The following is a 13978-nucleotide window of genomic DNA, read 5'->3' as shown; positions in this document are numbered from 1 at the left end:
CAGGGAAGCCCTAGCAGGTGTTTTTTCTAAATTAAAGTTCAGACCAAACATGTTTTAAGGGAAAAATGAATTTCCTATAGTTTAAAAGGATGAAAGATGTTTGTTATTAGAATCAGAATAAATTACCTTTCTTCTTTTTGATGGCAGTGGTGATTTGACTATGATTAAGTCAAAGGTAGTTGAAGCAAGTAATTGGGTACTTGTGAACCCATTGGAAAGGTAAACTATTTTTAGGTCATAAGCTGAATATAAATATTTGGAGGATTCTTTTAGGTTCATTGTTAGAATGATGGCTCGTAGGCCTTCAGTTTATTTCTAGTGTTCTTTGTATTTTGCTTACTTTTACTTGTCTGATTTACCATCACCTGGAGAAATTTCCTTAAAAAGTATTACTAAATAAGAACTTTCTTTTGCCTGATTTCTATCATGCTTCTTTTCTAGATCTCAAAGTAATTGAAGCTATTCTCAGAAACTTCTCTCCCAAAATATATCGGATACTTTACTTTAAGTATTTGTATTTTGTTGTTATTCTCCTGCTAGACCTCACAGCAGATATTGATCAGTGGTGTGTTATCTCTGGAGAAAAAAATAGCCATAGGCTGAATTTTTAATCTAAACTCTTTGTTTAGGACCATTTAAAATGAATATAACTGACCCAGAGCTTACTCCACATGGTCAAGTGACTTTTTGTTGTGCACTTAGGTAACAGGCTGGGTGGCCACCTGCCATTAGCATTGGAAAAAGACTACCTTCAGCTTTTAAGATGTCATATTTCTAGGTACCACATGAAAATCCAATAGAGTAGACTAATATTGGAGCTATTTTTAGCTATGCATCACTATATTTTCTATTATGAGTGTAACTTCATGATACCTATTCTAAGATTTAAAAAATTTTAGGAACTCTTTATTTTGGAAATAATTTTAAATTTAAAGAAAAGTTTCAAAAACAGTACAAGAATTCTTGGTTAACCTTCACCCAGATTCACCAGTTTTTAACATTTTGCCATATTTGTCACATTTACTTTATCATTCTCTGTGTATGTGTATAATTTAAAATTCTGAGCCATTTAAGAGATGTTATATACCTATACCCCTAGATCCTTTAGCATGTAATATCCTAAGAGTAAGGACATTCTCTGACAGCACATTACATTATCAAAATCAGGAAATTTGACATTGACACATGCTGTTATTGTTTACACTCAAATTTACCAGTTGTCCCAATAATATACTTTATAAGGACATCCCTTCTTCTGCCAAGACCATGATATAATAATTATTTTTTAACTTTGACATATCTTAAATTAGTGTTACCTTTGTGTAGATTTTCCCTTTTTTTCTTGTAAAAAGTATTGTAACAAAAATCACTAATTAAACTTAAGTTCTTAATAATTGATTTCCATTTCATAAAAGGCTGTCAGGAGGAACTTGTGATAGTTTAGGTAGCAATTTTGACATTTGCCTGATTTGCATGAGTCATCTAGTTGGGATAGAGGTAGAAATTAGAATAGGTACTAGCTTTGTTACCATGATTTTGGGGAAGTCACAGATGTTTTCTGGACCTTGGTTCATTCACTGTGTTATGAACCGAATGACATGTGGCCTGCCTGTCTCACTGTGTGTATAATTAAGATCTCTTTGAACACTATTAAATAGTGTGCAAAAAATACTATTAGGATGCTATTTTCAGATTCCAAACATGGTAGACTGTCAAACGACCATTTCTATTATGAGAAAGAGAAGATTAAAGAGTTAAAAATTCTCTTTGTCATGTTTATCTTTAGATGATAACCATGTGATAAAGAGCTCTGTATCTAGAATGAGCTGAGATTTAAATTTGGTTATTATCTACATGAAGTAATGATGGAATTTTATTAAAGTAGCAGAAGTATCATAGAACACTGTAGAATGAGAAATGTCAGTGGCTCTGGGCTAAGCTCTAGGTGGCATCCATTGATAGCAGGTGGTGGGAAAGGAAATTCTAATTCCCAGGTACTTGTAGATTTGTCAGTAGAGTGTTGCTCAGGTGATTCTCATTTCCTAACATCGCAGTTATGAACACAATTGCAGAATAAATGAACTAAAGACAAGTTAAAGTCATATCATTTACTTTTCCAGTCTCTTAGGTGAATATTCAGTTCTCTTTTGTGTGAAGAAATAGTAGCTTTGACATATTTGTATTGCTCTTTAATTTTTTCTTTTTAGCAGCCAACTCTTCCTGCCAAATAAATAGAGTCATCAGTCATCCCACTCTTCCCATCAGCATCACTGCTCACGAAGACAGGCACATCAAATTCTACGATAACAATACAGGTAAGAATTTATTTAAATTGATTATTGTTAAAGCAAAAAAAAAAAAAAAGTCCCAGCTGTAATTTTGGTGTCTGTCAGTGGCTTTATAGTCAGCGAATAGGCACTGAAACACAAATCCTCTCCCAGATCAGTTTCTTTTTACTCCATCTAAATCTGCTAAGAACTGGTCTTCACGATAGCATATAGAATCATCTTGGTTTATTTAATAGTAAATAGGTGTTATATTTTGGCCCTAGAGCCAAGGTTATTACTAGGAACACAATGAAAAATTCATTCAGATACCAATAAAATGATCTCTTGTTTTGAATATATTGTGGAAAAGTAGAAACTTGCTGGAAGTAGAGGCATATGATCATTATATTTTGTTTAAAATTGTTTGATTTTTGAAGAGCCTTAGTGTTGCAGATGGCAAACCTCTGAGTCATTTGATTTATTTTATTTGTTTTTCCATGGACTAATTTTTTTCTGTATTATAATACTGATTATTTGGTCCTGACTGATTTGCACTGAGGTGTGGAGGCTTTCCCAATTTTTATTAGCTTATATTTCACTAGTCTAAAGGAAATGCATGAAGAGCTGGTTGGGAGAACAACTCACTGTATTAGCAGCCATATTTACCTGAGTATCTGCTCCTGGCTTTGTAAATGTGTTGACTTTTGCTAACTTTGCTTAGCTACAAATGATGAATAATTTAACATTTTTAATCTCTTTCTATATACTGTTTCCACCAAAATTGTGGCCAGGTTTTCTCTCTGTTACTTTGTCTTTGTCTCAGTATTTTTTCTGCTTCCACAACACAGATAATTTGCCTGTACCTAAAGGATGCAAAGTCAGTGATGAATAATGTCTGAGTTTTAGTTAATGAACATGGCTTAAAGGAATATTTGTGTACAAATTAATGACTTCCATATTGTGAAAGACAAAATATTGATGTAGAGACTACACAAAGGGGTGACTGGCGAAGCCAGTACAGCGAGATAGCTGGCTTGTATTCAGGATAAGGTAAACTATTACTAAAGAGTAACAATCTCTTTTTCCAAAGGCAAACTGATCCACTCGATGGTTGCCCACCTAGAAGCTGTTACAAGTTTAGCAGTTGATCCAAATGGCCTGTACTTAATGTCTGGCAGTAAGTACAACTATGGATTATTTATTTATTCTTACCATTTTTATATTTAATGTAATTTTTCTCTTAATTTCTTTTCTTTTGATATAGGTCATGACTGTTCAATACGTTTATGGAACCTAGAAAGTAAGACGTGTATCCAAGAGTTCACAGCTCATCGGAAAAAGTTTGAAGAATCAATTCATGATGTAGCTTTCCACCCATCCAAATGCTATATAGCCAGTGCTGGGGCTGATGCACTGGCTAAAGTCTTTGTATGACACAATGCATCATCTTCACCTTCTAGCTCTTTATAAATAATCAACTGCACAAAAGAGATACAGAAGACCGGGGCAAGAGTCAACCCACCCAGCCCTTTTGTTCTGCTGAAGGAGCACAGAGAACATTTGTTAAAGTATAGTTTTGCAATTCGTTTTCTAAAACTAAGGTTTGTTCAGGTTGCTGCAAGCTCAGCTGAATCTGTGAGCCTGAAAACTTTAAATTTTTCTCAAAATAGGAACTTTTATTTCTGAGGTTGTTCTAATTCGCTAGGCAGGCCTGAGCGAAGAACATAGGTTTAGCTTGCCCCTATTGAGTAAATAGGGCACATTATAAGGGATAATTAAAAAGGTTGATGGCTGGGAATGAGTAGAGGAAGAATGGAAATTTAGACCTAGTTCTCCCCTGAGAAATCTTGTTAAACATATTAGGTAGTCAAAACAGTAATCTTTATCATATCTGCTGTACTAACCCCTATGTGCATAATGACCAGGCAGTGTTAAAATGAGTTTTTAATTTAGCTCTCCTTTCAACTGTTCTCATAAAGCACTTGGCAAAACATTTTACCTATTAAAGGGAAAAAAATAAATGCAATAACATGTTAAATATATTATTATTCAGAAATGCTAAACAAATATTTAGTTTTTAAGCAGATTTCTATATTGTATTACATTTTTGAAAATAGATTTGGTACCATTCTAAAGTTTAGCTGTCAGAAACACCATTATGAAGAATAGTTGATAGAGTCTGCTTTTACTAAAGGATTTAACTTATTCAGGTTTAAGATTCTGTTTATTTTTAATGGCAAGCAGGTCATATCTTTATAATAATTTCTGTTAATTTTAAAATTCATTTTATTCATGTGATGTTTATAGTACCAGAGTGATTATTTCCTATCAGTGAAATCTTACCTTTCAGTGGTTGAAAAGCTGGAAGTTATTTGCAAGTACTTATTTATCAAAACCCACATAACCATGCTTCAGATGATCTTCTTTGTCTCTTATATTCAAATTATCTGACACCTACCCAAAATAGTTCATAATTATTATGTTTTAATAGTCCAAAGGATATGGTTAACCTCAGGCAGCTGCTTTTGCAGAAGTACTAAATAAAGCAAATGTTTTGTGCCCCAGGAATTCCCTTATTAATATCTCCAAGAAGAAGAACCTCTTGGAAATCTGGATGGAATAGTTTGGTGTATAATATTGGCTAAAGGGTTCTCTCTCTCTTTCCCTCTCCCTACCCCACCTCCAGTGTCTAATTGGAATACACAGCATGTTTTAATAGGCAGTGAATCAATACTGTTTCTGGGGAAAACCGTTCTTGGAGGACCAGGGTTCCCTGAGCGCACCTTACCTATGACCCACATATGGTCAACTCTTGGGATTTCCCTGACCCCACTGTCTGGACCCAGTATATCCACCTCGTCCCTACAACTGTCTCACCTCTCCTCACACTCTTCCTTATTTGCCCAAAATGTCAGAGACCAATCTGGAAATTAGAAATGAGTTACTGATACCCAAATTTTCAGCAAAATGTATTTTTAATAGGCTCTCAGACTTTAAAATTAAAGTCCATATCCATAAATATTTTAACATTTTAATATAATTCCTACATTCCTATGCCCGTGTATTCCATTAGCATAACAATGGCACTCCTGATAATATGTACATCTACTCCCTGAAGAAGTATTATCACCATAGTGTCAGTATTAATCGACAGTTTTTCTTTAAAATTTCTGCTTATCTGCCTCTGGAATTCTGTAGTATACAGGCAAGTTTTCTTTAAAGACCTGTGTTAAATTTGCCTAATTGATATACAAATATGCTTTAATATTTTGACACAGCTACCTTGTCATTTCATCTGTGCTTTGGTTCACAGTGGGCGCAAGGGACTCCTTTGTGTATTCAAATGATTTGGCCTGGATATGAGCTACCAGTTAAATGTCTGTATTCCCATGCAGGTATAGAATTCCACATTGTGTTTGGCGAATTCCTCTTTTGATTGTTCACAAAGTAAATAAATGATGTTGCTGACCTAACATTTGTAGAAGGATACTGGAAAATTCCAGTCAGGTGCTCTTAATTGGCATATTTGTGATGGATGACTACAGGCTATTGTTCTACCAATTATTGCTTTAATTACTTTCCAAGGTCTGCAGTGCCCGCTTTCCTTCTGTCACTGGCATTCTCAAAACCAAGCCACTCTCTTCACCTGCGTTTTATGTCACATGGTTGAAATGCATTTTTCTGTTAGTAAGTAGAAAGCAACCATGAGATATGTAGACTGTAGTGCAAATGATGGAACTGTTGAAAGTTCCTTAGAAAGCCAGTGCTGTGCTCTTGGAGATTGTACCCAGAAACAGAGATTTTTCTCCACTAGCACTGTTATGATCTCAGTGTAGAAATGAGCCAAAGCTGTCTTCCAACCAGATAGAAGCATATATATGTGTCTGATTTTTCCCTCAGCTTATCAAAAATTCAATGAAAATTGACAAAATGAACAAATTCCGGATTTGAACAGTCACTGAAATGCTGTCATAGTGCTTCATTTGTAAATATTTTGGATGAAATGTATTGCAATAGTATGGAAATCAGCAGGAGATGTGGGTCCCTGCCTTATCTTCACATGCTATGGATACATCTCTGGGAGCTTGCAGCACCCTTCTCAAAACTCAGCTGTCATATGGAGCTCATTTGCTACTTGAACCATAGACAGATATTTAACATAAGTGATATAATGACCTTCAGTATTTTTCTATTGAACAAGTTTAGCAATTTTTGCCATTAAACAGATAATTAGTTATGCAAAGTATTTAGCTTTTATAACCATTTTAGTTATGACTAAAAGGGGGGAAATTGAGCTGCATCACTGATAACGAACTTTGTGAGAAATTTTTTGTTTATCTGACTTTCATTCCTTCAGTATTCTTGCTATAAATTTCTTTTGGAGATAATGATGAAGATTTATTTGAAAATGTCTAAAATGTATGTATATTTTATAAATATATATTATATATATTGTAGGAATATATATAATATATATAGACTATACATATATATATATAAATATATATATATATAAAACCATAGGTGCATTTTACTGTTTTGTATGTTCATTTTTGGAGGTAGTGTACACAGGTAATGACGAGTATGATGAGTGTTGTGCTGTTTGCTTTTGCAGTATAATATATAGTTCTAAATGTTTAAATTACTGTATATACTATATTCATTATAGGCTAGCATGCTTGTTTTAAAGACTGTCATTCTAGTTTATTAAAATCTGAATGTAAGAAAACCTGGCTATTCAAATGTGAATTGAAAAGTATTCCATTCTCAGTACTGAACTATTTCCATTGAACATTCAGGATTTTTGACAAAACAGATATCATCAAGAAGGCAATAGCTAGAGAAAGAGAGGTGCCTTTAAAAAAAAAAAAAATACAAATGCAGCCTTACAGTGAGGATGAGGATTGAGTTTCTTTGTGGGGGAAGGGGTGTGAGAGAGGGAGAGTGTGTGTGTGTGTGTGTGTGTGTGTGTGTGTGTGTGTGTGTGTGTGTGTGTGTGTGTGTGTGTGGAGTGTTTGCCAATCTGTGAAGGTCCTGATTTGTGACCATCAATGTCTTTTTAATGTATCTGTTCAACTTCTAGGACGTCAGGGGACATTTCCTGCGCTGTCTTCGTGCTCTTCTGAGCACCATAAGTACTTTCCAAGAATGTTTGAATGTGAATTCCTAGAAATTTCAGTAGAGAAGAAAATGGCTATTCTTTCATTGTAAGGCAAGTTCAGGTAGTAGGAGAAATTATTGATTCACCAAAATTATGGGATCTCATTAACGTTGGCTAAGTAAATGTAATTTTTAAAGGCTCACTTTTTTAGCACTTCATATATTTCCCCTTTACACAAGAGCATGTCATGATTCTTATGTGATGAAGATTCAACTAGTAAAAATCATTTTTAAATTAAACACCTGAACTAGTTAAAATTCCACCTAAGAATAGTATTTCAATGGCATCTTTCATATCTACCTCTTTGTCATTGCTGCCATTTTGACTCAAGCAAATCTTTATGACATCTAAAATAATGGTTGGATGCAATTTAAAAATCTGTGTTGGTGCTTTTCTCAGGCTTTGTCATTTAAGTTGTATTGAACAAAGATGTCACAAATCAGATTGAAAGGCTTAGAATTAATTTTGATTTTCTTTTGAAAGAACTGCTTAAAATTTATCATCAATGTTGATAGTGAGTTGGAGATAGTCTCTGGTTAGTATATGTCTGTGTGATGCTTTCAGCCAAGAGCCAAACTGTTATTGATTTCATGGGAAAAGAGCTCTTAAGTATAATTTTCTTCAGCTTACTTTATTCTTTGAAAGCTATTTCAAGGCTATTAAGTACCTAATCATTAATTTTATTTACTCAGAAGTTGCCTCTGTTACTGTGTTGTTTAGTTATTTATATAATTGCATTATTTTGTTTAACACGGATTCAGGTTGTACAAAAGTAGCAGCTGACAGAAATTGTATGTATATTTTTCTGAAACGTATCAATTCCTTCAGTTCATTTTAGAAAAAGGTCCAGAAAACTAACATATCTGTGTTTAAAAAACAAAGGACATGTCAGGTCCTTGATAGATGATTTGAATCATTCTACTTTTGCCACTGAAAGTTTTTTAATTGGCTATATATCCATCATCCAGCTGGATCTCAATGTCATTGTAAGGGATGCCGGGTTCACAGAGTATTAAACAGATTGCATCTTTTTTTTTTTAATCCAAAAAAAAGAGCGAATATAAAGCCAAACAGAGATGTCTAGATCCCACTTATTTATTCTAGGAGTATTCCTGAAGTGGTGCTTAAGGGTCAGAATTTTCTGGATCTTTGCTACTCAAGCTTTAGATTTGATTTAACTGGAACCACATGCCCGTCATCCCTTGGATGCAAATTAGAAAGTTCATTTTAATTTAGATTAACTCTAATGTCTGCCTGGGTTTTTAACAGGCTGTGAAACCAGTGAGTGCCTTGTTAACGTAGAATGATTTTTCTCTGGTTGTGTGTTGGCTCCTCTCTGAAAATGTCTTAGAGAATGGTATTTTAGTTGACTTGGAGAGAGCTGCTAAATTTGGTGTTATCAGCAATCAGAAAGCCTTCAGTCTACCACATACCACCCTCCGTACTTTCTTTTCATTGTTTGGCTGAAGTTTGCCTCTTGTGAGAAACAAATACAACCCCCTTCTCCACACAGCTTTTTTCCAATCCAGATTAAGAGGTATCCCCTATACCTATCCCAACTATATGATCTAATACCTGTTTTTAGGAGGAACCACTTCTGGTTTTGTAATCCATAAGGATTACAAATCCTGTAATCTACTGGTTATTTTATGTCTTTTCCACTTCAGTTTACTAGAGCTGACCTCAGGGCATCATCAGTTCAGATTCATCAATAACTCCTTTTCTCCACACCCCTTCACCCCTCCAACTGGTGATCCCTGGGCCAGATTGTTTGATCTTCAGGTATTTTGAAATTTAGGTGTAATATCAATTAATGTAAATTAATCCAAATGCTAATTTTTGTGGTGCAAGAAGTTTCTTTTGTAAATTCAGGGTATGGATAAGCTGATTAAGATATCCTTTTTTGGTGGCTCTAAGTGTATTATTTGTTTTTAAATAAAGTGTGCAAATATAGATAATGTGCTATAGGTGTCTCATGAATTGAAAGATTTGTCAGATTTGGAATCTAGTGGGTTTGCAGTTAAAATACTTTAATACAACCTGATTTTGTTTTGGGGGTTAGGTAGTAAAGGGGTGCAGAGAAATAAAAGTGTATTAGACAAAGTATATGTGAATCCAAAGTAATGAACCAATCTTAATTATTGGTTGTAAGGAAGGTGGAGAAGTTTATCATTATAGAGAGTTTGGGGCTTTGGAAAACCAGTAAAATTAAAATACCCCACACAATTAGATCATGATACTTTCAGGGACATATGTATATTTTTTTCTCAAGTGTTCAGTTACATAATTTAAAAAATTATACATACACATACACATATAAATTTAATGTGCTTTTATTTTTTCTTTGTTTGGCTACTTAACAGGCAAGCATAAGCCTTCTACCCCTTGCTCCTTCAGATCAACATTATTTTTCAAGGGCTTCTGCTCAGAACTCACTATCTCTTTGTTCCAATCTGGAGCCACAATAATATATAGAATCTAAAAGGTACCGCTTCTGGTGTCCTTGAAACTATCCACTGTTCTATGATGTTTCATATGCTGCTGTAGTAATAAGTGTTCTATTCTTTGGTATGTACACATTTTTCAGTAGTGTCAGAAATGTCCCTTTTGTCCCTTGTAATGAGAACTGAGACGTATTTGCTGGAGTTGTTGTAGAGTCATCTCAGAAGGTCAAGAGGACTCCAAAAGTTTTTCAGGGATTGATGGACCCTCTCGGGTCAGCCCAGGTTCAGAATGGTATTTTAACCTGCTTTAGGTTTCCCAAGGGCACCACTGAGGTTTTGAAGGGTCCTAGGTTGTACTGGCACTTAGAGTATTCCCCAGGAACACCTGGAAATCTGGTAGCATCCAACGCTATAACCATAACACATCCCTCCACTTGTTACTTCTCAGTTACACCTGTCGTTCACAATGGTGGGGACACTCTAGCTCTGTGGAGAAGCACTGACATGCAACTTTGAAAATTAGATCCCATATTTTCTGAAACACAAATTCTAATTTAGTATATTTTGTATACTTTCAAAACCAAGCAGAATCCAAAACCCACCAAACGGAAAATTACTCATTTCAAGTTTCACTTAGATCTTACAAAACCCTAAGCCCTTTCTTAGTTGTTACTAGACTAAAGGTAATGGTGTTTTTGGTCAGACTTGAAGAAGGATCTGACTATTTGGGAGAATAAAATCTGCAATATCTTTCCTACTGGAAGGGTCTGTTTCATAGAAAATTCTCTCATCCTTGGTTATTTAGCCATTCACCTTACAGGAAGACTGGTCCAGATGCTAACTCCCTTTTGACTTTTCCTCTGTGCCTCTTTAAAGAGATAATTAATCCAGTGATATAAAGGAGAACCCACAGCAAAACATCTGTTAAATAGCACTTGGAGTACTAGAATTAGTATTATTAATTCACATGCCAAAGTTTTTCATGTCCTTGTAAGATCCAGGGTGTGTATCAGGTTTCCAATCTATAACCTCAAACCAAAGATATTTTTGAATTACCTCATATAATAGAATCATCAAATTAAAGGTAATGGTAGGGAAACCCATCATTCACAAATGAGAATTCCCAAACTGAAAAACTTTCTTTAATTTAAAAAAAAACAACTGCATGCATGGAAAGCAAAATTTTATGTTAAGCATATGTTGAGAAAATAAGCAGCTTGTGGTTTATATAAAATGTGTTGAAATGTTAATGTATACTGACATCACCTACTCCTTCCTTATGGAAGTGGGACCAAGGCAGTAATTTTTCAGAAATAAATAAGATTAACTTACCTTAAAGCAAAAGAAACTCATCAGAAAGTTTACTTTCAGTGCTGGATAACTTGGGTGAGGGTGTGGGGAAAGATGTACCACACTGAAAAGGAAAACACAGTTAGCCTCTGATCTGGACCCATCACCCATTGTCTTTCTTTCTCGTTAAAAGACTTGTAAAGATAACCTCTAAGAGCCTTTTGATCTGTAAAAGTGAATGGTTCCAGTTCTGGCTTTTTTGTCATTGATCCCTGTCATCTAAATTAAAGATTTTGGGGAACTACATCAAAAGTATCCAGGAGTCCCCCGGTTAAAGTGTCAGACAACATAGCTTTTTATTATATTGTAGGAAGCTATATTAACATAGGCCCAGGTATGCTGTGTCATCTGCATATGTCAGAATGAAGACCAGACATGTAAGAAATGTCCTAATGTAGCCAAGTGGTAATCTCGTGAAAAGATAGAATCATTTTTATAGAATGAGTTCTGTTGTTTTGAATGACTTTGTGCTTTTAGAAGCATTTTTTAAAATATTTACATATTTTTCTACAAGTTTTGAGCCCACATATTTCAGAATATCCTATTGATGGAATTATTTCACTCAGTGTGTATTTTAGAAAAAAAACGCAATGGTCTCACGTATCTTTTTACAGTAATTTATGGATAACATGCCTGACCCCTGCTCCCCACCAATACTCAAGTGGCATGTAGGAATTCTTTCATATGTGGTAAATATCTTAGTATTTTGCTGACTGGAAAAGCAGTATTTTTATACATAGCTTGCAGGTTAACCATGGAGCCTGTGCATCTGATAAATGTTGAAATGAATGGAACATTAAGATAGAGCATGTATACCATGTAAGTAATGTTAATAGTGTCCCTTCAGAGCTAACAAGGATAAGGTTAGATTCTACCAATTGCCATTCACAGATTTTGAAAGTATGCTTGTTTAGCCAAAATACCATTTAACAATCAGTTCGTTTAAGAGGAAACTTTTTCAATGAAATAGTACCTGTTCAGTTTCCTTGTATATCTCAGGGTCAGAAGAAACGAGTTTTTTTTCCCAACTCTAAAACATTCAGACTTTCTTTTATTCCTTTGATCAGCCTTTTAAACAAGCAGGACAATAAGCTCCTCATTTCTCATTGTTGTAGGATACCTAGGAGTATATATCTGATGATTACAATTAAAAAAAATAAAACTTACAAGCAGACTTTTTTCTCTTTGAAACGTCATTGCTTTCTGGAGGCAGAAATAATTTTACTTTTGAACTTGAAGGTTGTAGATCAAGGCAGTTTTATACCCTTGATGTATGCAAGTTATATACAGCTTGCCTCTGCAGATAATCACATCTTGTGTGAATTTTAGAATTGTTTTGGGAGTACAAAGATTGGCAAGGAATATACAGTAAGTCTAATTTACATACATATCTTTCAAAATCTTGTGGATTTTTGTTTTTTTGAGGCATGAGGAGCAGGTAGTGATGAGTTTTATTCTGAATGCTTTGATTCTAACCCCATTCTCAACTCAGATTTTACATATTAGGTATTGCTCACTTGTCACCTAAAAAATAAGAGTTGATGGTTATTTGTTTGCTGCTGTCTCTAAGCTCCTTGAGGCGGGGACCATATTTGTTTTTCTTATATTCCTCAACACTTCTCCTGGTGCCTTACCATATAGAAAGTACTCGATAAATATTTATTGGTTGAGTGATCAGAGAACACATTTTGAAACTCTAAATCTGTCCAGATCACCAAAAACAAAGGAAAAGAAAAAAGCATCCCTGCCAGTCCCTTGGCAATCTCAAATGTATTTAGGTCTGTGGAGCTGACGTTAAGATTGAAGTCTGCTCCCTCCTTGGGGAGGAATTTGGACCTCACCTGAAAGGTGGCAACAGAATGCCCAAGGCAGCACCGTCTTCTGCTATGCACTTCCAGTTTTGGCTGCTTTGGAACTGAGCAAAGCATGTGGGGGAGTAGGAGATCTCTCTAGGTCCTGTTGTGGTATCCCTTCTGTCCCCCTATCCTCCTGAACACCAACCCACTGGCCTCCGATCCCTTGACGGGGAGCTCTCCAGCCTGGAACCTAACCCTGCCTTGACTGTCTTGGGCCCAGACAGGGTCCACCACTCTCTTCCCTTGTGACCCTCAGATGGTCCTGCTCTTCCTGACTGGCATTTTTCTCCAAAGAGGTAGGAAGCTTCTCCCAGTAGAAGGTTGTCAAGAAAGACATTTATCTGGGGAGCTTGCTTTGGAGTTGAAGAGTCTGGGACAAAAATCCCTCAGGATGTTCTTAGGGCTGATTTTGTCTTGAAGATTTGATGGTAATTGTCTGAATGTTTATTACCTCTCCTAGGAATAGTTCTGTGTTGTCTTGGTGTGCTGCTGCCACTCCAGCAGGACCCAGGAGGCTTGAGACCTTGAGCTGAACAGCTTAATTGTTTCAGGAACACTAGTTAGGGACAGGGTATTTATATTTAACAGTCAGATGACTTTTAAATCATTAATAGAATCATCAACAGAGCAGTGAATTATGTGACTATGAAATATTCAACTAAATAAATCTCAATATTAAACCTATATATTATGTAAGAACTGTTATCTCTTTTTAAATTATTGAAACATGATTCCTTTACAATCAGTATAGCACAGAGGAAAGAACAGGATTTTGGCCTGGGCACAAGACATTTATTGGCCATGAGACTTTAGATAAACTGAGTTGGTTTTTCATCTACAAAATGGGTATTACAGATCTGCCTACTTAGATTGACTTGAGATAATAGATATATAACACTT

General features: G+C 35.2%; 1 protein-coding gene across 6 annotated transcripts in view; it reads left to right on the top strand.

The window, feature by feature from the left end:
* The window catches only part of STRN (striatin), a 121950-nt gene extending 110100 nt beyond the window's left edge, over positions 1–11850 (top strand). For 4 of the 6 annotated variants that reach the window (XM_055089118.1, XM_028496681.2, XM_024118688.3 and 1 more), the window contains 3 exons: positions 2208–2315; positions 3358–3444; positions 3532–11850. In XM_055089118.1, coding sequence (XP_054945093.1) covers positions 2208–2315; positions 3358–3444; positions 3532–3701 — 365 coding nt within the window. In that variant the 3' untranslated portion in view covers positions 3702–11850. The remainder of the gene's footprint in view (positions 1–2207; positions 2316–3357; positions 3445–3531) is intronic. The other 2 variants (XM_028496682.2, XM_024118687.3) reach the window with 1 other exon arrangement.
* Positions 11851–13978: the final 2128 nt, after the last annotated feature.

Source organism: Physeter macrocephalus, chromosome 12, assembly GCF_002837175.3.
Source record: "Physeter macrocephalus isolate SW-GA chromosome 12, ASM283717v5, whole genome shotgun sequence".
In the NCBI taxonomy this organism is placed as follows: domain Eukaryota; kingdom Metazoa; phylum Chordata; class Mammalia; order Artiodactyla; family Physeteridae; genus Physeter; species Physeter macrocephalus.
The sequence above is the reverse complement of the archived record's forward strand: the minus strand, read 5'-3'. Positions and strand labels throughout refer to the sequence as shown.